This window comes from Bombyx mori, chromosome 26 (genome assembly GCF_030269925.1).
Source record: "Bombyx mori chromosome 26, ASM3026992v2".
Taxonomy (NCBI): Eukaryota; Metazoa; Arthropoda; class Insecta; order Lepidoptera; family Bombycidae; genus Bombyx; species Bombyx mori.
Genome location: NC_085132.1, coordinates 2948173 through 2973799, shown reverse-complemented (window position 1 = coordinate 2973799; position 25627 = coordinate 2948173). Strand labels below are relative to the sequence as shown.

General features: G+C 38.4%; 1 protein-coding gene across 4 annotated transcripts in view; it reads right to left on the bottom strand.

Annotated features, from left to right (window-relative positions):
- Positions 1-427: 427 nt before the first annotated feature.
- LOC101737038 (mushroom body large-type Kenyon cell-specific protein 1) overlaps positions 428-25627 on the bottom strand; it is a 204171-nt gene continuing 178971 nt past the window's right edge. For all 4 annotated transcript variants that reach the window (XM_021352441.3, XM_038020568.2, XM_012696242.4 and 1 more), the window contains 2 exons: positions 11571-11702; positions 428-6194 (listed from right to left, as the gene is read on the bottom strand). In XM_021352441.3, the coding sequence (XP_021208116.1) occupies positions 4862-6194; positions 11571-11702 (1465 nt within the window). In that variant the 3' untranslated portion in view covers positions 428-4861. The remainder of the gene's footprint in view (positions 6195-11570; positions 11703-25627) is intronic.

Below are 25627 nucleotides of genomic sequence, written 5' to 3'. Positions count from 1 at the left end.
ACTATATCCCGCTTTTGCAGAATAGCCGTCGGAGCCCCGTGGTTTGTCAGGAACATCGACCGGCACGACGACCTGGACCTAGAGTCAGTAAGTACCTACAGTCGGCATCAGTGCGCAACTTCGATAAAGCGGCACGATACGTCATCCTGTCGCTTGCGACGAAGGGCTCGGCGAGTAAAGTAACCCACAGACACAGCCCACTGAGTTTCTCGCCGGATCTTCTCAGTGGGTCGCGTTTCCGATCCGGTGGTAGATTCTGCAAAGCTCTGCTCTTGCTAGGGCTAGTGTTAACATATTCTCTTAGGTTGAGCCCGTGAGCTCATCTATTCGTCAAAGCGTAACTGGAGTAGCCTCTTACGCTACCAGCTAATAGGTAGGGAAAGTAAGTATCTAATTAGGAATTAAAAAGGATCTATGAATAAAACAATTTTGGATTCAACAAATGAAAGAAATTTATTGTATACAGGTTTTTTTAATAGTCGCATTCTCACACACCTGCCATATAACGTAAGATATAAACACCTATACATAGAGGACACAGTACGATTGAAGAGAAACATGTTCCGGCATCCCTTTGCCGCATCCGAGTCCACAGAGTATACATTACAAACAGGTATAGTCTACAATTCCAAATTCAAATCGTTTTTTTTTTCATTTAATCATCACCAACTTATGTCGCCAGGCGACTTCGCATTTTTGGACGTCATTTTTTTAAGTTTTTAGTTTTGTTTTTGCTATCAAAAAATTCAGTCGAATTGTAACTTTTTAGATTAGTTTTTTTTCAATTCTAATATTTTGACTAGATATTGAATACAATAAAGTTGTGCCAATTGTATTTGCCAATCGCATTTCACGGTCTCAGCGTGAATATAAACGCTTAGATTGCGGGAATAGTAGATTTACATTATCATAATATTACCTATATAAATTTGTAATAAATCATTAACTAGCCATTATTGGGCTTAATGACATTTAAACAATAAAGATATAAAACTAAAGGAACAAAATAACAAAAGATATCAGGCGAGTAGAGGGAAGAATATTGAAAAAAAAAATCATTCAAAAAAACTTGTACTCAATAATTAAATAACAATATTTATAGTTTGATCTCAACTATTCTGCTGTTTATATATTATTCAAATAATAATAATAATAAAAAAATGTGAGCATACGATAACGTCTCTATGAATATACATTGGTCCTCTCCCTGAATTAAGAAAAAATTATCGATTATCATAGACAATATCTCTTAACGGAAACGTCCCCCAGCAATGTGATGTTAACTTCCTTAAAAGCGTCAGCTTGTAAATAAATATACGACGTTTTTAGACGAATTTACAACATCGATAAAAATAACAAATTTCACTTTCAATATTTCCTAAAAATTAAATGCTTCCAGTTGTACATACATTTTACGAATCGGCTCCCCTTAAACTTCAGGGCCGCTGCGCCTTTTAAGACACGGAACGGAGAAGCGCAGAGCAAAACTTCGTTTGCTTTATGGATAAATTTCAAAAAAAAAAAAACTTCTACATAAGAAAAGGGAACAAAGGAAAGTAATTAATGATAGCTAAAAAGACGTGATTCTTAGTTATACATTGCGTCTACCGTCAGTCGAACTTGGACACGGGCAGTCACGACGCATCCATGGAATACTAAAACTGGAATAAATCCCGCGACTACACGCACACGGCGCTGCCGCTCGTCTTTTAGTCCGAAAACGGCTACACGGGAACGTGCAAGCATCGAACGACATTCGTTTAAAAAAAAAAGAAGCTTATAATTAATATCTGGCAATGTCTTTTACGAGTTTCGGCGCGAAATCCTCGTTTCTTTCGTTTGGCTGTGTTCCATTTATGAAATGTTCGAATTCGAGCGGTTCGAATTTGAATTTTTCATTTTCTTTTCTTTCGGTATTTTTTTTTATATTTTTAAAAAGAGAAGTCACGCGTTTTGTTGATTAAATAGGCTTAAACCCTTTTCTAGCGTTTGCGTTTCGTTACACGAAAACTTTTTATTTTGGTTTTTTTCACTTGATTGTAAAATGCAACTTCCTTTCACTGTCTTTTGTTCCTGGATCAGTCGAGGACCGTTCAAGACTAAATACTAAAACCTTAAGAAGAAATACGTGTACGGAAAAAAAAAATTAACAAAATATTAAAGAATCACTACCGACTACCTAATTAATTGAAAAATTACACTACATACTGTATGTATTTTTTTTTTAATTAAAAATACCTAAACTATGTTGAAAAAAGAACTTATCGAACAATGTACAGTAAAATGATTCACTACACAGCGACAGTTTTGACAAGACAGATTAAGGGCTCCCGAAATACGCACAGACAGCCAATTTAAACACCGATTGTAAAAAAAAAAAAAACATATGCTACTAATCGAAATGAGGTATTCGAGCAGGAAGGTTTGATAAATTGCGTATTTCGAAAACTTAATCTGTAATAACAAAAAAAAAAAGGAAAACAAATCGCCGTTAATAACATCTTTGTCTCTCGCGGTGTCGACCGGCGTATACAATTTGTACAGACCGTGAGAGTGTTGCCACTATACGGTTTGTTCCTCTAATACAAATATCAGTCGCGAATCTATTCAGCCCCGGGATCTCGGAGCCCGGGACGCTTCGAAAACAATCACTGCCATAACATTTCATCTTTCGCTTTTACCTACATAATTAAATTATTAAAGGGTTAAAAATAAAGCGCCTTACAAAATAACTAACGTTAAAAATAAGATTAAACAACGTAATGATTTGTTCCCGATGTAAAAATAATGTATATTATTTATAATATAATAATAATAATAATAAAAAAAATCTAATAACATTCTAATCGGAATGTTTGTTATTATCTAAATACTCTTTGCAAATTGTCCCATCCTATTAATTCTGTACAAACTTACATAAAATAACCTTTTTTATTTATTTATTTAAGCTAGCAACAATGTCAGGCGTAACACATAGAATCCAGTTTACAAATAAACAAAGAAAAAAAGTAAAATGTTCGATTTGATATTTAAACGATACGAACGTGCGGTGTTGCCGCGTATAAAACTTTAGATTTCCTCGAAGATAAATGCATGATTTTAACATTTTAGATAGATTAAAAAATACGCCTAAAAATACATCGAAAAATTATACGAAGTAAGAAATCATAAAGTGAAAAAAGTATTCTATCGACTAGTTTAAAATTTTGAATATAAAAATTTCTATATATTTTTTTGTTTTTGTCAAATTTGAGATTGCATTCGACATCTCGGCACAATCGATATGTATGTATTAGCGTGGATATTCCTCTAAACTGTTTCCCGTTTTTTTTATTATTGTTATGTCGAAGTGTCGAGTCCAAACTTTCTTTTTTTAAATACAGCTCGCGTGGAGGAAAAACGTACGAATTTTCATTACATAAAACATTTTGTATACATATAATATAATTATGTATATGGTTTAGATAATACAAAGACATCTTAATTTCCATGAGGCGCACACGTACACATTAACTTTCACAATACAAATCGTATTAGATTAATTTTGAATATTTACCTAAATTTAATTTGGGCGAGCGTATACATTTATTTTCATATCGTAAGTTTAATTTTAATTTTAATAATAATAAATATATAGTTTTTGAACACCGAGAATTTTTATTTCGCTAAATTTGAAAATCTCCTGAGGGTAGTTCTTTAACACGACATATGTATATTTTAAAGTCGACGAGAATATAATAATGGTTATTCACATATTTTTCTTGATTTTTTTTTCTTCTTTTTAATTTATTGTATAGTCGATAAAACATTTTAAAACTTGGACCATGAAAAATAAGAATATATTCTTTATATCTTAAGATACAATAATGTTACATAAAATATATATATATGTGTATGTTCACTAGATGTATCTAATGTACGTCCGTGTATAAAGCGCGGGCCGGGCTCCCCGCGTCTGGTCGCTCGAACAAGCCGCACTCGTAATACCTAAATATCACATTCAGTATAATGGAAATCCACGTGTTAGCTTAGACACAGTTTAAAAATTACTATTATTTTTATACAAAATAATAATTGCACATAAGTCCTCGCGCGTCCCAGCACGAGGGCGGCGCCCCCCGCGCCCGCTCCGCCCGCCATCAGCGCCAATCATTCCATTCAATAGATTACCTATCTAATTATAAAAAACACCGCACAAAAATCTGCAATAGTTCACTTAAAAATCGATAACATTTACATTCATAGCTAGCTTTATAATTAATTAAATTTGTTACAATGTTTTTTTTTTCTTCTTTTCTTTAACTTACACAATATTTAAATAGTTTTAAATTTTCATAACGTTAACTTTTGGTTGTCTTTTCATTTAAAACAATGTCGAAAATCGTGAGATTCCGGTTTCGTTTGGGCTCTGTCAACCCTAGCGCCGGACGTGACGTATACTAGTGCTCGTTTCGAATCTCCTACGAGTACCCTTCAATAATTTGAAATATGTTTGTCTTATTCTTTTAAATTGTACTATTTTAGTTTTATTATTGTAATTGTAAAGTTGGGTCCGATTGTAGCCACTCCCTCCTGTCCGTCCACATCGTCCTCCATGTTGCCACCGGACCGTCCCGGGGGGGCGGCAGGTCGCGACGCACGGGACGACCACGGCACACTAAATACTATTGTGATATCGCATCGGTAAAGCTGTGATTTATCGAACCGGTCAGAACTTAAGGTAACTATTGTGATATTTGGTAATACGGGGATACAGAATCGTCTACGAGAGACCGGGTCGGCACGGAAGCGGGAAGTGATCACGAAAGGCAGTAAAGGAATCGGCGGGGGCCGAGAGCGGAATGTAGTGTGTGTGAGGGCACTAGGCGCGGTCAGGCGGCGCGGGGGGCGGGCTGGGCGCGGGGGTGCCGTTCCGCGGACGGAGTTTGTCGGCGCGCAGCCGCTGCACCGCCTCGCGCATCTCCGCCGCGAGCTGGTGGTCCGAGCTGTCAAGCCGCGGCCGTCGCGCCGCCGGTTCCTCCACGTCGGCCGCGAGCCGCCGCACCAGGCTCGGAGACTCGCTCGCCAGCCGCTGCATCAGCGCCGCTCCGGGCCGCTCCAGGCTTGACCGGATGATCCCCTCCAGGAACGAGCCGTTCGCTGGCGGAGGTGCTTCTTCACGCAACCGCCGCATCATGTGCGACGCGTACAGATCTGGCGTCGGTGGAGGAGCGAAGCCGGGACTAGCCCAGAACGGGTAGCCCGCCGGGTACGTCGGAGTCTCAGGCCCGTTGAGTCCGTTTGAGAATGGCTTGCCCGGCGGCTTCGGTGGGAGCGGCTTAGGAGGCTGCGGCTTCGTATCTTGTGGAGGAGGTTTTGGTTCGCGCTTCCTAGGCCGCATTAAATGTCTTTCCTTGACTTTGTATTCGAGCGTTGAGTGGGGGACACCGTAATAAGAGCCGGCGCGGTGCACGGACATCTCTCCTCGCTGGACTGCTTTCACCGCCTCAACGAGGCTGTCTCGATCGTAGTTCCTATATTTACCCCTCTTGGGTCTAGTGCCCTTGCCTCCAGCGGCCGCTTGGCCGTTATTGTTCGTAGGCACCTTGGAATTGCTCGGCATCGCGTAGTTCCTTTGGTTGTCAGATTGGCTCTTGATGACTGACACGTGTCGAGCGTCCGGCGCTCTCATGAAGGAAAGGTCCGCTTGGTGTGTCCTGTCGAGCGGCTGCTGGAATTTCTGACTTATGCTTTTCGCTATAACGTCATTCAACGACGTAAAAATGTGTTGGGATCCAGCTGGCGGGTCGGCGAACACGGACGGTGACAAGAGGAGATTCGAAGGCGGGTTCAGAGACGGCGGCGGCTGGGAGATGAGCGGCGTGAGGGGGGTGATCGGCGTAGTGACTGGCGTCGCTGGTGACGGGCTCTTGTCATCGGGGGGAGGGAAGGTCGGTATCTTGAGTATGACAGAAGGCGGAGACTCGGCGCGGTCCTGGTCGCTGTCGGGGTCGGAGTCGTGGTTATCCGCGACGAGGCCGAACTTGTTGACCTTGTTCCGTAGGGTGGAGCGTGGGATGCCGTAAAGCACGGCAGCCCGTCGCGTGCCGAGCCGCCCCGACTGGATGTCGCGCAGGGCTGACTGCAGCTCGTCTTCCGTGTAAGTGCGCCGCCCCGTGCTATTCGATGCTCCATCTAAAGCTGTTCGTCTTAATCTGAAACAATAATCGAATATATAGCTAACATAAAGCTTATTTAAAAAATAATTAATTATATAGGTATATATTTAATGATTTTAAAATGATTGAACAGCAATAAAAGACTTAATTGCGTTTTCTGTGAAATATTAAGAAAACAACATTTAAAGCCTTTAATCTCCTTTTTCAATTATTATTATTGAATTATGTAAAACTGAACTCCTCTTTTTTTCGCAATAAGAGACATATCAGTGAAGCTGTCTAAGAAAAACCTTTTTTTTTTAAACTAAAGAGTTTTAAAGGTTTTACATAATAAAGGTTTTTCTTTACATATCTTTTTAAGTCGAGGTGTGAGAAGCTATTAGGTTTAAGCGACATATCGCTTAACACGCGACATTTATCGTTGTAATTAAGGGTACGTTGTACGTTGCAATTAAATAATATTGAAATAATAAAATTGTTAGTAAAGACATATCCACGTTATCATTGACGTGTGTCACAATTTTTCTTTTAGACAACAAACAAGCGACTGATTCATTAGTTCGTCGACATGGTCAACAGCCGGCTATCGTTAGAGCTAAATTCAAATATTTCAAAACGCCATTTAATCCTAGATAAGGTGAAATGCGAAATATTTGCGTACTGGACCGATAAAGCGGCAGGGCTGTCACACTCTAATTCAGGATACTTGCCGTGCCCGCGATCGAGTAACTAAGCAAAAGTAACTATTCTAAGTATTATTTGGAAGTCCATTTATAAGTCACCTAACCTCAAATAAGCATAATTATTGTCGCAATAAATCCGTTCCCCGTTAGGGACACTAATACATATCCATTTCATTTAATTATACACATAAGAAATGACAAAGTGTGTTTCAATTGAAAATAATTTTCAGACATCTCCATTTAGTTACAACTAGTGGTCCCGCAGTAGTCGAAATTCGACTATAATTAACTGGAATTGTAAGTTTGTACACTATTATGATTGTATTTTATACTTCTATAATCACAAATTTCGCCAAGACTACACTATAAAAAATATTAACAAAGACAAACAATATTTAATCTATTCTCAATTTGACAACAGACGTCAAGAACAAAAGTTTGACAGCGTGTGTGCGTCAAATACATGGTATGTCGTGTGTGTAATGTTTTCTTTATTGATGTAATGTATCTTTTATGCATTATTTAAAAAAAATAGCATTGTGCACTTCGTCTCTATATTCTCTATAAGTGTGGAAAATTTCATACTTCTCCGTCCGCGCAATTTTCGTAAAAAGGGATACAAAGTTTTTGCTTCACGTATTAATATATAGATAATCCATAAGAAATAAATAATATTAAACAAATTTCAATATGATTTTCAAAGGGCTACGGCAGCCCTGCTACAAACAGTCATTTATCGCTTCACACTCTGAAATTGACCTCACGACATTCGAGATAAAGTTCATTCTTCACTGCAAGCGTTTCGCGTCTTCAATTTCATCTTAAAATTTAAAGTACTTTATTTTTCTGAACAATTGCTTTACACGAGCTTATGTCGTATTGCACAGATGTTAAAGTCGTTTTTGTTTCGGAGTGCGTTCGTTTGCTGCAAGGTCAATGCACCGTCAGACTGGTTTTTGTTTTGCGAGTCGACCCACATCCTTCGTTAGCGAACTATATTCAGTTATCGATTGGCTATTGTGTTTTGTGAGATGCGTTTCACTTTACTGAAGATTTGACCGATTTGTTTTCCTTCCTACCTATGCTGATAGCCTTGAGGGGCTATTTCAGCTTCTCCTTGACGTGTAGATGAGCTCACGGGGTTCAAACCGGGAGTGTTGATAGCACTGGCCCTAGCAAGAGCAATGCTTCGCAGAATCTACCACCGGATCGGAATCGCGACCCACTGAGAAGATCCGGCGAGAAACTCAGTGGGATCGATATTACATAGTCTAAAATTAGTTGTTCAAGTTTAGATTAACATCCTAATTTTCTTCTTTCTTATTCATTTTCTTTAAGGACGACCACGCAGACCTTACAAGACACGGCTGAACGCAATTGCATTGAGTGTGACGTCATTTGTGGCAAAATTTAAATCACTTACATCTCACCCTCATACTTACCAATTAACCACACATGACATCATGCGCTGTGGCTTAGTTTTAAAATTTATTTAGCTGTTTAAAATATTTATATAAAAAAATATGCTTACGATAAACTTATCGGGTTTTTGTCTACTAACTTTGTTCAATAACCACATAATACCAGGTGGGACGCGGAGTTCAACCACCCATCTCAGAATAAATAAAAAACCTCTTTGCCAAATGTATTTTTGCTTTACATTGGTGCGTTGATAAGCAGTAGCCAGTTACTGGACTATCACAAACTAGCCATGTATTTAGAAAATGAACTTCCCAAAAAAAAAATTGTCATCGTCATTTAACTTTACTCAGTGTGGTTTTTTTCTCCTTTGTAGTATTGGCTATTATTGGGATATTAGGGTTGTCACTGTCGACTTAAAAAAAATATACTATAATATATTACACAAATACATTTTATGTTATGCAAAAATGTAGCCGAATGTTGACGTAGTTGATTCATTTATAAACGTTCCAGTGAAATATTACGAATTTACAGCGACTTCAGAGGGCTTTTTGAAATAACCCGAGAGGTTATACTGAGCGGCTTTCTTTCTTTTTTTTTCCTAACTAAGCTGGTAGCCTGGAGCGGCTATTCCAGCGTAACCGTGGCTAGTAGGTGAGCTCACGGGGCTCAAACCTGACGATGACGCTAACACGAACCCTAGCAAGAGCCGTGCTTCGCAGAATCTACCACCGGATCGGAAACGCGACCCACTGAGAAGATCCGGCGAGAAACTCAGTGGGCTGTGTCTGAGAGTTAGTTTACTCGTCGAGCCCTTCGTTGCAAGCGACGGGTTCGACGAGAACGGTGACCGGAGCTTTCTTTCCCTCTCGCACACTTGCGTACTTTTATTAATGCAAAACAGTTAATAAGCCACGTTTAAACCTGAAGAAACTTTACAACATAATGAAATAGTTCACACGACTTCCCTCGTCGCGTTCCCGTCAATACATCCAAAATATTTCAAACGTGGCATTTGTTTGGAATGTTTTCGTTGATAATTCAGTAGGTCCCCTACTGCGATTACTCACTGAGGGTCCTATCAATAAACCAGTGATTCTCAACCACTGTTCCGCGGCACATTTGTGTGCGGCCAAATTTCAAAAGTGTGCCGCCAAATTTTGCGAATATATAATAATGTTAGTATTATTAAATTATATCATTTTAAAAGAAAAATATTTTAAACATGAATACCTATATATTTAAATCCACAAAAAAAATATATATAGTATATTTTAGTTTATTTCGTATATTAAAATTTTTTGATAAACTATTTATGCAGTGTGTTGTATGTAGTAAGTAAATAATTTTTATCTTTTTTTTTTTGTGTGCCGCCAAATTTTGAAATCGTTAAATGTGTGCCGCAACAAAAAAAAGGTTGAGAATCACTGCAATAAACAATTAAAGTGACACACGTTACAAGAACATTAGTCATGTTAAAAAAAATAAAACTGGTAAGTGCGTTGGACCGTCGAGTACTTGCGTTTTTATGATAAAAAAATAATAATCCAAAGTGCATTTAATTTCGCAATGATTTATTTACACATGCATCGTGATAAGCCCGTTTCTTCGGCTATGCGCTCGATAAGGGGTCCCTGAACTTCTACGAAGGGAATTGCAATTAATTTCTTTCAGAGAAACGCTCAAGCTTGTTTATTGTTACGGATTACGCTTGAAACGGACATCAAGCCATTTGATACTATGCAATGTTACGAAGTCAAACATCTGATGATACAATCAAATCCCGTTTTGTTGCTTAAGAGACTTTATTTATTTATTTATTTATTACACTTCATGTAAAATTTACATTGGCGGACTTAATGCCTAAGGCATTCTCTATTTATTCATATCATTTATAATAGTTACACTCAATTAACAATTCGTATAATTTTTTTTGTCTTTGCTTATTTAAAAAAAAGGTTCGATCTAGCAAATAGGCTATACAGTTGATCTGACGTCAACAGATTACTGGAACGTTTGTGATTACGCGTCCCTACGCGTAGCCTAAGATCCTTAATGCAAATATCAGGTCACTCTATACCTAATCTGGTGTTGAGTGCTTACTGGAGCCCATGGACATCTACAACGTAAATGCGCCACCCACCTTGAGATATAAGTTATAAGATCTCAGTATAGTTACAACGGCTGCCCCACCCTTCAAAATGAAACGCATTACTGCTTCACGGCAGAAATAGGCGTGGTGGTGGTACCTACCCGTGCGGTCTCACAAGAGGTCCTACCACCAGTAAACCTGTTATTAAAATAATAGTTTTAGTTATGTCTATGACGCGGGAAAACTGACAAACATACTAAATATTTTATTGCGTGAAAAAGTAATTTAAAATGGCTGTTATCGACCTCAACGAAGCTATACAAATAAAAATATGAGTTTAATAATTAAAAGAGGACATTAAGCTTCGGGTCACAATAGAAAACAAAAGCGTAATCAATATTAATTTAACTGTATCAAAATACAAATTAGTTTTTATGAAGCAATAATAATTCAAAATGGCCACCGTTATCGTTAGCTGTCAATAGTTCATCGAACTATAAGACGCGTTCGGTTTAGTTTTCATAGTTTTATGGGTGCGTTCACATTATTGTTTGTGTAATCCGAGATGGCTGTAGGAAGTGGTATTATGTGAACGCGTCCGTTACGAATGCACGAAACGACCCCATGGTCAGTGTTGTGGATTAAATTGAAATATTAGATCCCATTTTAGAAGTAAAATACATAGTGTTTCAGAATAATCTAAGTTTCGCCACAATCAACTTCAATAATTATTTATTCATATCTTTTACCTATAATAGTTACACACAAAAAGACAATTAATGAAAAACACTAAAGTTGTGTATTTTTTTTTTGTCTTTGCTTATTTATAAAAAAAGGTACGACCTAGCAAATGTCAGGTCACTCTGTACCTAATCTATGATTCACAATTTTTTTAAACTTATTTAACGGCCTTGATTCTTTTATTTTAAGCCAAATCAATCAATCAAAACATCCAATTTTGTCAAACAATCAACATCAAAACAATAAATTTTGTCCACTTAACACCAGGTGAGCTGTGAGCTCGTCCACCCTAAGCCTAAGCAATAAAAAAAACAATTGAGAGAAATGGGGCGAAATAACGGGTGGTGGTACCTACCCGTGCGGACTCGCAAGAGGTCCTGCCACCAGTAAAACCGGTCATCGATCAAAAGCAGTTGATTAGACCCTGAAAATTATGTTGATTAACGAACATAATGTTTTCAACGTTTTTCTCACCTGCTATCCAAGAATTTGGGGTCAGGCGGAGGCGTACCGCTGGTGCTGGACGTGGACTTGGCGCTCAGGTCTAACGGCTGTTCTACAGGACTTGGAGACGAAGGGGCCGCCGCTTTATCGCTTTCAGACAACCTAGGCACAAAGATTGATGTTATGCTATTGCTGTTTTTAACTATACCTACTTTAGACCTTAGAACTTATATCTCAAGGTGGGTGGCGCATTTACGTTGTGGATGTCTATGGGCTCCAGTAACCACTTAACACCAGGTGGGCTGTGAGCTCGTCCACCCATCTAAGCAATAAAAAAAAATGTCTTGAAGGCTTCTTTTATTTATCGCCTGCTGCGATATTGCACATGTTGTTTAATGATATGTATTTGAATGAGTTCACGGTTCACCTGGTGTTAAATGATAATGTAAGTCGCAATTGCATTGTTCTAGAAATTTTCGTGGCTGAGCGACAAAAATTACTTTTTTTATTTTCAATTTGAAATGAATTGATTAACATTGAAACGATATTTTTATATTAAATATTATATCCGATGCTTGGACTACTTTACAATTTTCTTTGTCACGGACGACATAGGTGTTATTTATCGACGTTTGAATATAGTGCTAATTTTCTTTAAGATTCTACGTTCTTCATTTCACACAGAACGAATCTTTATGTTGTAAAAATAGGTTTTAATTATTTGTCCGACACGTAAAAACTGAAGAAGAAACTATAGCCCGAACAAAATTCTACGTAATAACATTCTTTGCAATTGAAATACACCAGATATTCGGTTGCTAGGCAACACGGCCTGAAATAAATAACAAAATGGCCGACACAAAAAATGGCTGCTACCCATCGCTCACACACGCGAGACTATGCTTTTGAACTATTAACTATATAGATGTATTTTTTTAACAGTGTTAAATTTTATTAGGCATGCTTTTGTGCTTCTCGACCTTAAGTGGTACTCGAAGAAATTTAATTGATGTTACCGGCGTCTCACACACGTTAAGATCATTATGCAGTTACAATCGATTAATGTTAAATCTTTAAGATTGGAATGTATGCTTAATTTGAGAAAGAAACAAGGCCTAAATGATTAATTGTGGTTTGAAAGTTAAAACAAGCGGTATTTCAATACAATTGATACTCCAGCTTCACATCCCAAGCTGGTGGGGTCCATACTGCGGCGTCTATGAAGCCACTAAACCAGCAGGTCAGCTGTGAATTCGTTTGACAATTTATGTAAAAAAATTATCTCGAGTCAAAAAGTACATTTACGCCATGAGCAACAACCCTTTGCCGTTGTTTTGAGAAAAAGTTTTCGGGACCTTTAAGCCATAAGCTTACGATTCTAGTATAGATCTATAAGTAGTCACCTCCAGTTATTCCCGATAGGCTGGCAGCATCGGAAGAACTTGTAACACACACAGCACGGTAGGACTTGCATTTTAAAAACGTATTTCTAAATTAAAGCAGAAACGCACGCGAAATTGTACAAAATAATAATGATATTTCAATAATTTAATTGACATATTATCGAATTGAATTAGGACAAAACAACACAGTTGACTGTGAATTTCGGTGTTCTGTGCCAAATATTTAATGTAATCAACTTTTATTTGAAATTTTGTTGGGTTATTCATTCGATGAATTAAATTATATTTAAAATGCAATGTTTTTTCTTTTTTCTTCGTTATTATATTGTACATAATTAAATTTTATATGTTTTATACGTTAAATTGACGTTTTATTTCCTTAAGGAATGTAAGGATATGCCTTGATGCGTTTTCACAAGCACACGTTGTTTTTAATCTATTCAATCAAACAATTTTGAGGCGTCAACCTAACATGCCTTAGTTTCTCAGCTTTGACGTTCTAGACACAAAGATTATTCACTATTCGAAATCTTAGAAATTAATTAAAAAAAAAAACTAGTTCATTGTTTATTTTTGTCTATTGCCTACTTAATGAATAAATTCTTTTTTAGCGCCCCCATTTTTTCACCTAGGTACCTGAAAACCACTATAGCGAAAGCACAATCGGTGTCTAAGAGTCTTCCTAAATGAAATTACAAATCGCCTCCCAAGCCTCTACACAACGCCCCCATTTTTTTCTGGGTCTCTTACCGTCCCCCTTTAGGCCTACAGCGTCCACAAGGGGGCGTTAAGGCCCACTTTGAGAAAGGCTGGATTAGACGATCGATTCTCTGAGTCCCGATAATGTTGAGCAACAAAGTTCTCGAAGCAGATCTTGAGCGAAACGATTTTATTTTACGAACGAAAATGCAAATTTATAAGATCAACCCTTCACATTGAACGTTTTCTATTCCATTGTGTTTGCTCACAGAGCATTACGCCGGTTGACATCATCTGACATTTACACAGGTGCCGTGAGGTGTTACAAAAAGTGCATAATTTTATGCATAATTGATACATCCATTGAACACGATCAATATTTATGAAAAACTAAAATTTTATTTTTGTCTCTCGCTCTCTCTCTCTCTCTCTCTCTCTCTCTCTGTTTGTCTCTCAATTTCTTTTCTGTGAAGTTTCATAAAAAAAAATATTGTTAATCTGTGGCCGTAAATGATTTTCACAGAGTAGGCTATAATTCGCGGGTAAAAGTTTTGAATGTCATCGAAATGATATCCTCGTGAATATTTCTATGAAAACAAGCACCTACAATGTAATTGTTAATTGTTTTATCTATCACGTCCCAATGATATCTCCGAATCTGGCCGTCTCTGAATTTAGCTTATACAGTATTTTAGCTGAAGGCTGTGAATAAGTCAGTGGAAGCTCATTAACGAAAGTTAAATATCGATGGATTATGAAAACGCGCGTTCCGAAGAAATGCGTGAATTGGTACCAATTATAATGGTGGCTCTCAATTGTATGTCTTCAGGGAGCTCTGCAATAGTTATGTCGCATAGCCCGCAGAAATCCTGGTTAGAAAGGCTTCATCCTCACTACTAAAGCATAAGGCAAAGGGCGTAGAGAGGGAAGTCCAGAGTAGTGGTCTGACCAAGTGACTTGGCGGGTAGTAATGCCAGTCTACGAAGCTCTCTACAAACCAAAGGATAGTAGTGGTGGTAGAGCATTTTGAATCCCGCACGGGTAGGTACCACCACCCCACCTATTTCTGCCATGAAGCGGTAATGCGTTGTACTGTAAAACTGAAACTTAGAACTTGTCTCAAGATTGGCAACGACATTAACGTGGTTGACGTCTATGAGCTCCGGTGACCACTAAGTGGGACTTATTATAATTTGCATAATCACTGGTGGTCACTCTTGTGAGTCCGCGCGGGTATGTACCACCACCCTGCCTATTTCTGCCGTGAAGCAGTAATGCGTTTCGGTTTGAAGGGCGGGGCAGCCGTTGTAACTATACTTGAGACCTTAGAACTTATATCTCGAGGTGGGTGGCGCATTTACGTCGTGGATGTTTATGGGCTCCAGTAACCACTTAACACCAGGTGGGCTGTGAGCTCATCCACCTACCTAAGCAATAAAAAAAAACCAGCGGTAGATTCTGCGAAGCACGGCTCTTGCTAGGGTCAGTGTTAGCACCACTCCCGGTTTAAGCCCCGTGAGCTCACCTACTCACATACACGTCAAGGAGAAGCTGAAATAGGCTCTCAATGTTATCAGTATATATTAAAAAAAAAGTGTTCGAAATCATATAATAAAATTGCAACGTGTTATAGGGGAAGACTTTTACTGTTTCTTCTTTTGTTCCTTTTACTTCATCAGCTCGATTACACGTGCATCAAAAAAGCAAGTTATACATAATCTTCTCGTTCAAACACAATTTTGGTTGAAACAGCGTTATCCAATCACGACATTTTTTTTTACGAACGCTTCGCGCGTATCACCACTGAGCTATTTTTGGTTTAAAAATAATAATTATAAACATTGACAACAAATATTGAATGTGTGTATTACTGACAACCTTCAACCGCTAACAAATGTGTTTCGCTTCGTACCGTTTGCCCTTTAAATTTGTTTATTTATATTTCGAATAACTTCAAGTTTGTTTTCGATGCGCTAACAATGAGACGTTGCGCAATCGCTCTGAAAGACTGGTCTTTATCACTACATAGTATAAAATAAAGTCGCTTTCTCTGTCCCTATATCCTTATGTATGCTTAAATCTTTAAAACCACGCAACGGATTTTGATGCGGTTTTTTTTAATAGATAAAGTGATTGAAAAGGAAGGTCCACTATTTAATGGATGTTATTATACATACTAGAGGTCCCGCAGTACTCGAAATTCGACTATAATTAATTAGAATTGTAAGTTTGTACACTATTATGATTGTATTTTATACTTCTATAATCACAAATTTCGCCAAGACTACACTATAAAAATATTAACAAAGACAAACAATATTTAATCTATTCTCAATTTACAACAGACGTCAAGAACAAAAGTTTGACAATAAATAGTATGCATGCGTGTGTGCGTCAAATACATGGTATGTAGTGTGTGTAATGTTTTCTTTATTGATTTAATGTATCTTTAATGCATAATTTAAAAAAAAAATTAGCATTGTGCACTTCTTCTGTATATTCTCTATAAGTGTGGGAAATTTCATACTCCTCCGTCCGCGCAATTTTCGCAAAAAGGGATACAAAGTTTTTGCTTCACGTATTAATATATAGATAATAACATCCATTAAATAGTGGAGAAATCAATAATAAATTACAGTTTCCGAAGCGGAGCGGGTCGCTAGTTATTAATAAGTTTGCTAGATTTAGAAAAAAACAATTGAATTCAAAGCGAGGTTACTCCCGAGGCAATGGCAAATAAAAGTAAAAAGATATTTGGTTGTATTTACTAAGCTGAACACAGACGTTTGATCTTTTTATATGAGTTTTTATTTTTTGATAATTCAAATCGGTAAAGAAATTGCGGCATTTTAATGACTAAAATGTAGGTACGTACGTGTGAGCTCATCTTCTAGTCAGAGTGTAGCCGGAATAGCCAATAGGCTACCAGCAAATAGATAGGTGAAAAAAACGCTACCAATAGTTAAGGCTTCAGAGTAGGAATCCTCAAGATACTAGTATCTCGCGAAAATATATCATTTTCTTTGTTTAATTCAGAGTAATTTATAAAACTAACGAGCTTCCTATAATTATTTTTAAAATCCCATTAAACAGTTACCTAAATTAACAGTCTTCTTTTAATAAATGTATTTTTTTATTTTTTTTTATTGCCGTATAGGCAGACGAGCGTACGGCCCACCTGATGGTGAGTGGTTACCGTCGCTCATGGACGTCAGCAATGTCAGGGGCAGAGCCAAGCCGTTGCCTACCGTAATTATAGACAACGTTCTGAATTTACGTCTAAAGAAAACAAAATGGCCGCTTTTGCTAACCCACATTTGCGGTGAATTGAACGATATATACAATATACTGTAAGACGTGTTCGAAGGAATATCAGGACAGGTAGCAGACACAATAACAACACGCTACGCCTTTTGTGGGCTGGCAGCGATGTAGCTACAATTACGACGAAGCGATGTTGAGAAACGATATTACTATCTCACTTGGCCCGGTCACCGAAAGACATAAGGTTCAAAATTCAATTGCCTGGAACTAAATACTACCCTTCAAGCAGAATGCGGATGAGCTGTTTAGAGGGGAGACTGAATGAATTAATCCAATTGAATTAAAGTGTTTAAGGATGGAGTCGTATAGAGATAATTGTCATAATAACAATAGAGTTGATGACCCTTAAACATAATAGGGAGGTGAAAAGTACTGTTACACGGGTCATTTATGATGAAATTTATGATGAAATGACAATTATGATGAAAATACACAATTTACACTATTTACTTATAAAGAAAATGCTACAAAATACAATAATTAGGCTACACGAGATAGAAAATAATAAGAGGGTCTCACGAGATGGTGGTCGATAGTAGATTAAATGCCCAAGGATGGTCTTAAGCGGCGTAAGTGTTGATGTAGCGCTTTCTATCAGCATGTCCCGATCCAATAACAGTGCTTTTAGGTACCTCAAGCACCGGCCACCGTTCTCGTCGAACACGTCGCTTGACGAACGGTTCGGCGAGTAAACTAACCCATAGACACAGCCCACTGAGTTTCTCGCCGGATCTTCTCAGTGGGTCGCGTTTCCGATCCGGTGGTAGATTCTGCGAAGCACTGCTCTTGCTAGGGCTAGTGTTAGTACGCTTCCTGGTTTGAGCCTCGAGAGCTCCCCTTCATGCTTTTTTTTTTTTTCACAGGAGAAAATCGCCGGATTCCCACCCGCACGGCAGGTGGGGTATGTGGGAGTCGAACCTCACCAAAAACTCCTGCCGCTCACAGCCGGCGCCCTACCCCGGACCGGGCGGGAACCCAGTCGGAGCTATTGACACGGCGGGACAGGGTTTACGCAGAGCATATTACATCCATCCCGCCGTCCCCCAGACGCCGGACCGGCGGCCGCCAGCGACACGACCGCCGGTTCCCTCGGTCGACGCCCCTTCATGCTAGGATTACTCTGGCATAGTCTCTCAAGGCTATCAGCTTCTTCTTCTTAGTCGAATACTTCATTGCTGAAGATCATGTCCCTGAAAGCCCTTCGTGGCTCTTTGTACCATCAGCTTCCATTTGCTTCGGTTTTCGGCTTCTCTCAGGGCGTTAACAACAGAGAGTCCAGTGAGCCTAGTTATCTGATCCGACCAACGGTTTGGTGGCCGGCCGGCGGGTCTTTTCCCTTTTACCTTGCCCACCACAATCAATCTTTCAAGGTTGTCTGGTGGCTGCCGAGCAATGTGACCAAAGTATGAAAGCAAAAGGCTATCAGCTAAGAAGGAAAAAAAATCAGCATCATCCATAATAATATAACTATATAAATGGGTAAGATTCCGAAAAGTATCAATAGTTCCCTGCTATTGTGTATCATTTATTGCGAGTTGGTAATTTGTACACGTATAGTCCTAATTTAGGGTCCCAGGCTTTAAATATGAACGGTTTCTAAATTTTTTTTTATTGCTTAGATGGATGGACGAGCTCACAGCCCACCTGATGTTAAGTGGTTACTAGAGCCCATAGACATCTACAACATAAATGCGCCACCCATCTTGAGATATAAGTTCTAAGGTCTCAGTATAGTTACAACGGCTACCCCACCCTTCGAACCGAAACGCATTACTGCTTCACGGCAGAAATAGGCGGGGTGGTGGTACCTACCCGTGCGGACTCCCAAGAGGTCCTACCACCAGTGATGGTATCACTACCACCTACATGATCAAAACAGCTTCGATCGCCGCCATATATGATTAGAAAATTTACGATTAGTGTTCTTTTAATAAAATTAACAATTACAACAACAAAAAAAACCCAAGTAATATTTTAACGGAAACGTCAAACAATAGTTAACGAGCGACTCAGACATTATTATGTGCTTATAATCTACATGCGATCTATGTTTAATACGATTCGAAATTATAAAGGACAGGTGGAATAAATAAATAAGTAAAAAAAAAACAACGAAAAATTAACATGCAATTATAATAACGTAAGTTTTAATGGCAGCTGCTTTAGCTTGTTTCTATTTGCGCTATTATTTGATAAAGCTCTAAAAGCTTGGATTGCTCGGCAAACTTCTAATGTAAAGCTGGTTTCTTTTTCATTAAGGAAAATCGTTAATGTTATCGTTATGTTGTGATATTGTTTTAGGAAGCGTGTTCTGTTAGTTGGATGGTCTCAACAAGAAATAAACCCATGTAAAGCTATGTATAGAATTTACTTCGATGTTCATTATTCATGGACATAATTTAGACTATTTTTACGGCTCAATCACCTGAGATTTTTTTCCCTACCTATGCCGATAGCCTTGAGAGGCTATCTCAGCTTCACCCTAACGTGTAGGTGAGCTCACGGGGCTCAAACCGGAGTGACACCTGAGACTGAGTTTGATTTGGGAATTCAAAATAATCATATTCCCAAAGGTTATATGGACACTTATGAAACAATCAATTTTGTTACTTATATCAAGTTTCATTACTGTACTAGCTGACCCGGCAGACTTCGTAGTGCCTCAATCGATAAATAAAAGACAAAAGGAATCCGTCCGACGTGGGACACATCAAAGGACAAACAAAATTGTTATTTTTATTTAATTCCGAGCATTTTCATATTTATTTAAACCTTTTAAACCTTCCCTGGATTTCCACAAATAATTCAAGACCAAAATTAGCCAAATCGGTCCAGCCGCTCTCGAGTTTTAGCGAGACTAACGAACAGCAATTCTTTTTTATATATCTATATATTAATACGTGAAGCAAAAACTTTTTATCCCTTTTTACGAAAATTGCGCGGACGGAGGAGTATAAAATTTTACACACTTATAGAGAATATAGAGAAGAAGTGCAAAATGCTAATATTTTTTTAAAAGAATGCATAAAAGATACGTTAAATCAATAAAGAAAACATTACACACACTACATACCATGTATTTGACGCACACACGCATGCATACTATTTATTGTCAAACTTTTGTTCTTGACGTCTGTTGTCAAATTGAGATAAATATTGTTTGTCTTTGTTCATATTTTTTATAGTGTAGTCTTGGCGAAATTTGTGATTATAAAATACAATCATAATAGTGTGCAAACTTACAGTTCCAATTGATTATACCTATATAGTCGAATTTCGACTACTGCGGGACCTCTAGTATAGATGAAGTTTTATTACTGTATTTTTTCTAGTTCGCTCTCCGGTTTTAGAGCGGTTTTCGTAAGTGGCACACGGCCGATTGTCAAGTGTGGCGGCGTTTGAAATTATAGTGAGGATGCGATAAATTTGCGCGTGAGATGACAAGTGTCACTTGCGGTTTCTTGTAGGTAATTTTGTGTTGATTTGGGCATTTCGAGATGCTCGGAATAGCTCAACATCTGAATGTAATAATTGGGATTATAAATCTTATACTTGAGACCTTAGAACTTATATCTCAATGTGGGTGGCGCACTTACGTTGTAGATGGGCTCCAGTAACCACTAAATACCAGGTGAGCTGTGAGCTTGTCCATCCATCTAAGCAATAAAAAAAAGTATCCTCCTTCTTGCATTGTATTCCTCGGTGCTGAGGGTCATGACCTTTACGGGATATTTTTTTCGGACCATGTTCCTCTTCCGGTTTGAGTCCCGTGAGCTCATCTACACATTAAGGAAAAGCTGAAATAGCCTCTCGAGAAAAGTAGGAAAAAAGAAAAAAAAAAACTATGTTCCACCTATAAGTGGATAGAGACACTGATGATGTAGTCCAATGTCATTTTAATTTGATTGGACCAGCCCATAAGACTACGCGCCCTTGACCTCTTTCCTCATAGGATAATAAGATATAGATCTTATTTTTCAAATTTGTATACTAATTTATCTAACCTATTCTATCTATATATATATAAATGAATTGTTGTTCGTTAGTCTCGCTAAAACTCGAGAACGGCTGGACCGATTTGGCTAATTTTGGTCTTGAATTATTTGCGGAAGTCCAAAGAAGGTTTAAAAGGTAGATAAATATGAAAATGCTCGGAATTAAATGAAAATAACAATTTTCTTTTCCCTTTGATGTGTCCCCCGTCGGACGGATTCCTATTGTTTGTTTTAAGTTTATTTTATACAGAAATTTAGGTCTTTTATTTATCGATTGAGGCACTACAAAGTCTGCCGGGTCAGCTAGTATTTTATTCACAACAAAATTATTACACGAGCATTAATTCTGATGTCGTTTTAACATCGTTTCTCACGGCGCAGCGTTGTCACTTGTTCCATTAACGGCATCAATACAAAAGGGGAGACTACCTACGAAATGAAGTGAATACATTTCTGCGGACTGTACACCGGATTCATTGGAAACGCGGTACATCAAACTAAAACAATGAATGTTGAATGAATTGATAGGGAAAGGTGCCTGTGCGACTTATAGAGTTCAACTCCTCGATGCTATTGTTTTTAATATTTTAAAGCCAATTAAGTCAGTTTTTAACCCTCAGACACAGCCCACTGAGTTTCATCCCACTGAGTTTCTCGCCGGATCTTCTCAGTGGGTCGCGTTTCCGATCCGGTGGTAGATTTTGAAGTCGTCGTGGCCTAGAGGATAAGACGTCCGGTGCATTCGTATGAAGCGATGCAACGGTGTTCAAATCCCGCAGGCGGGTACCAATTTTTCTAATGAAATACGTACTCAAAAAATGTTAACGATTGACTTCCACGGTGAAGGAATAACATCGTGTAATAAAAATGAAACCCGTGTTTCGGTTCCAAGGGTGGGGTAGCCGTTGTAACTATACTGAGACCTTAGAACTTATATCTCGAGGTGGGTGGCGCATTTACGTTGTAGGTGTCTATGGGTTCCAGTAACCACTTAACATCAGGTGGGCTGTGAGTTCGTCCATCCTTCTAAGCAATAAAAAAAAAAAAAAAAAAAAAGATTCTGCGGAGCCCTGTCCTTGCTAGGGTCAGTTTTAGCAACACTTCCGGTTTGAGCCCCGTGAGCTCACCTACTAGTTAAGGTTACGCTGAAATGGCCTCTCAAGGCTCTCAGCTTAGGTAGGGAAAAGAAAACAGTTTTAACGAACTCTTTAAAGTGTTGCTGACCGTACTCTCGTATTATGCGGCCGCGCGATAATAATTATCTCATCAAGAACACGAATAGTTAATATATTGTCATTGTAACGAGTAAATGTTGGTTAAGACTGCTGATATACTTGAAGAACACAGCCGTGTGTGCCGTAAAAATAGTCCTACGGGAAAAACAGTCCTACTCTTGGTCATTTATATAGCTTAGCCTTTCCTAAAGTGGAGGATAACGTTCTCTTGTGGGCGCTGCAGGTCTAAATGGGGGGCGGTAAGAGACCCAAAAAAAGGGGGTGTTGTGTGTGCTAGACACCAACTGAGCTATCGCTATAGTGGTTTTTAAGTCGGTGAAAAAATGGGGGCGCTAAAAAAGAATTTATTCTCAAAGTGGGCAGTCGACAAAAGAAGTTTGGGAACCCCTGGTATAGCTTATTATCATTACCCTAAAATCGTTTATGATCCGGAATGAGCATTATACGCATCGCCTTCTCGCATTACAACTGTATAATCTCAAAACTTACTAATTTTACAGGAGAGTGTTTTAAAGGTTTAACATGTGATATTTTTAATATTAATCATCTTTGCAACATTTATTTTTTACCAGTTACATTAACTGTCTTTTAAAGTAAGATAAAATTATCAATTTTGTTAATAGTAGTCAAAACATAGGTAAATTAAACAAAACTAAACTACGTTCTTTTGACAGTATTTATGAGAAAAATACTGGTGATACCAAATTCACTGGTGGTAGGACCTCTTGTGAGTCCGCGCGGGTGGGTACCACCACCCTGCCTATTGCTACCGTGAAGCAATAATGCGTTTCGGTTTGAAGGGTGGGGCAGCCGTTGTAACTATACTCGAGACCTTAGAACTTATATCTCAAGGTGGGTGGCGCATTTACGTTGTAGATGTCTATGGGCTCCAGTAACCACTTTACACCAGGTGGGCTGAGAGCTCGTCAACCCATCTAAGCAATAAAAAAAAAGATTCCGCATATTAAGTCAATTTCGAATATTTTTGGAAATTATACACTTTTAATGCGACGGTATGTGTGGAAATCGTAACTATGTACACACTATCATTAATGACACACTAGATGATGATCGGTTTTTTTTGATAACGCCATCTTGTTGTGTCTTTAGAGCGGTTAGTTGCCCTCAATTAAGAAAAATAATATTATTATTCGCCAATAGATGTCGGGAAGAGCTGATTATTGAAAACACGAATACAACAAGATTTCCTGAAAATAAATCGTAGCTAGATCGATTTATCGCCCCCGAAATCCCCTGTATACTAAATTTTATGAAAATCGTTGGAGCCGTTTCCGAGATACAGATTTTAAGTATATTAATATACAAGAATTGCTCGTTTAAAGGTATAAGATTGTGGCGTTGCTAGGATTTTATCTGCGGTTGTTGGCTGGCGCACGCGTTGCGCGGTACCTTAAGTGACAGTCAAGGTCACCGCTGACAAAGATTAATCGACGGTTGGATCTGCAATTAATCAGTATTGCTCGTTTATCTCAAATGAGTGTCGTGAATTGTTAGCTCATAAGCTGATGACAGTATTTTCTTTGTTTATTCTTCGTTTTAGCGGATCGTGGCCACAATCAAAACTGTTTTTACTGTAAAAAATTCGTGTTTGTTATTTTTACCGTTTACGTGGTTACAGACATTGCTATTGGTAGACATTTGAATGTTGTCTACTGTCTGTCTATTTTTAATAAAACCATTATTGGTACCTATAAAACATATTGCATAGATGTTCATCTGTCTATGCTCACAGCCCACCTGGTGTTAAGAGGACAGCGCAACATGAATGCTGTTTTGCCGTTCTATGTATAAATTGCACAGTGATTGCGTAAATTAGAATTTTTGCGCAATCATTATCCTGCCCTTCTCCCAGTCACCTGGGGTCGACGCAACATGTTTTCTCCTTCCATACTCCTCTATCATATACCATTTCTTCGCTCACTCCCCTCTTACCCATATCATCTTTTACGCATCAGTCCTTCTTAGGTCTACCTCTTCCTCTATATCCTTCCACATTCATAGTTAACACTCCCATACCAATCTAATTTTCATTTTGTCTCATCACATGTCCATACCATCCCAAACGCGCACTCCTCAGCTTCTCTGTCACAGGCGCCACTTCCAGACTTCCTCTAACATATTCATTCCGTATTCTATCCATTCTCGTTACTCCACACATCCATCGCAACATTCGCATCTCTGCTGCATGCAATCGCCATTAACCAAATTCGTATTAAGTACTAGCGAACCGCCCTCGCTTCGCTTCGGAAATATTAAATTTTATTATTGATAGCTGAGTCCCACGATGCTACCCGCGGTTAGTCGTATCGCGGGTGACACCGCGGGGCAAAGCTAGCCTACGTTACTCTTTAGATCATCAGCTATCTATCAGTGAAAGTCTCGTCAAAATCGGTCCAGCCGTTCCAGAGATTAGCCGGAACAAACAGACAGACAGACAGACAGATAAAAAAAAAAAATATTGAAAATTGTGATTTTGGTGTATGTACCGTATATATATTCATATGCATGTAGTAAAAAGCGGTTATTTCAATGTTACAAACATACACTCCAATTTTATTTATATGTATAGATAATGTGTTTCTAGTTCAATTTATAGCTTGATTGTAATACGTAATCCTAATCGAAATAGCTACTAATATAAATGGATCGAAATAGCTGTCCATAATTAAACGGTTACGCGAATATTATGTTAATAGAAGACTTAAATCATCTACGGCCTGGAGTTACTGTGCGCCTCTTATTTAAGAAGTAGTATTATGTATCGTTTTCATTGATCTCCAATTGTGAGCATATGTATGTACCACCACCCTATTTCTATGCCAGTTTTAATGGTACCCCATTCTTTTTTATTTTTACTGGAGCCCATAGACATCTACAATGTAAATGCGCCACCTACATTGAGATATAAGTTCTAAGGTCTCAAGTATAGTTACAACGGCCGCCCCACCTTTCAAACCGAAACGCATTACTGTTTCACTGCAGAAACATGCAGAGTGGTGGTACCTACCCGTGCGGATTACAAGAGGTCCTACCATGAGTAAATGCGACTGAAACAATTTGTCCCAAGATGAGTGGCATTCACGCGGTAATATCTATGGACTTCAGTCACCAATTATTAGTTAATTAGTCATCAATCATCTAAAAACTAAATAATAACGTCTTTATTATTCACATTGAATTTATTCGTTTCCTAGTTTCTAAATGTTTTTTTTTTTTTTTATTACTTATATGTGTGGACGAGCTCACAGCCCACCTGGTGTTAAGTGGTTACTGGAGCCCCTAGACATCTACAATGTAAATTCGCCACCCACCTTGAAATATAAGTTCTAAGGTCTCAGTATAGTTACAACGGCCACCCCATCCTTCAAACCGAAACGCATTACTCCTTCACGGCAGCATAGGCGGATAGA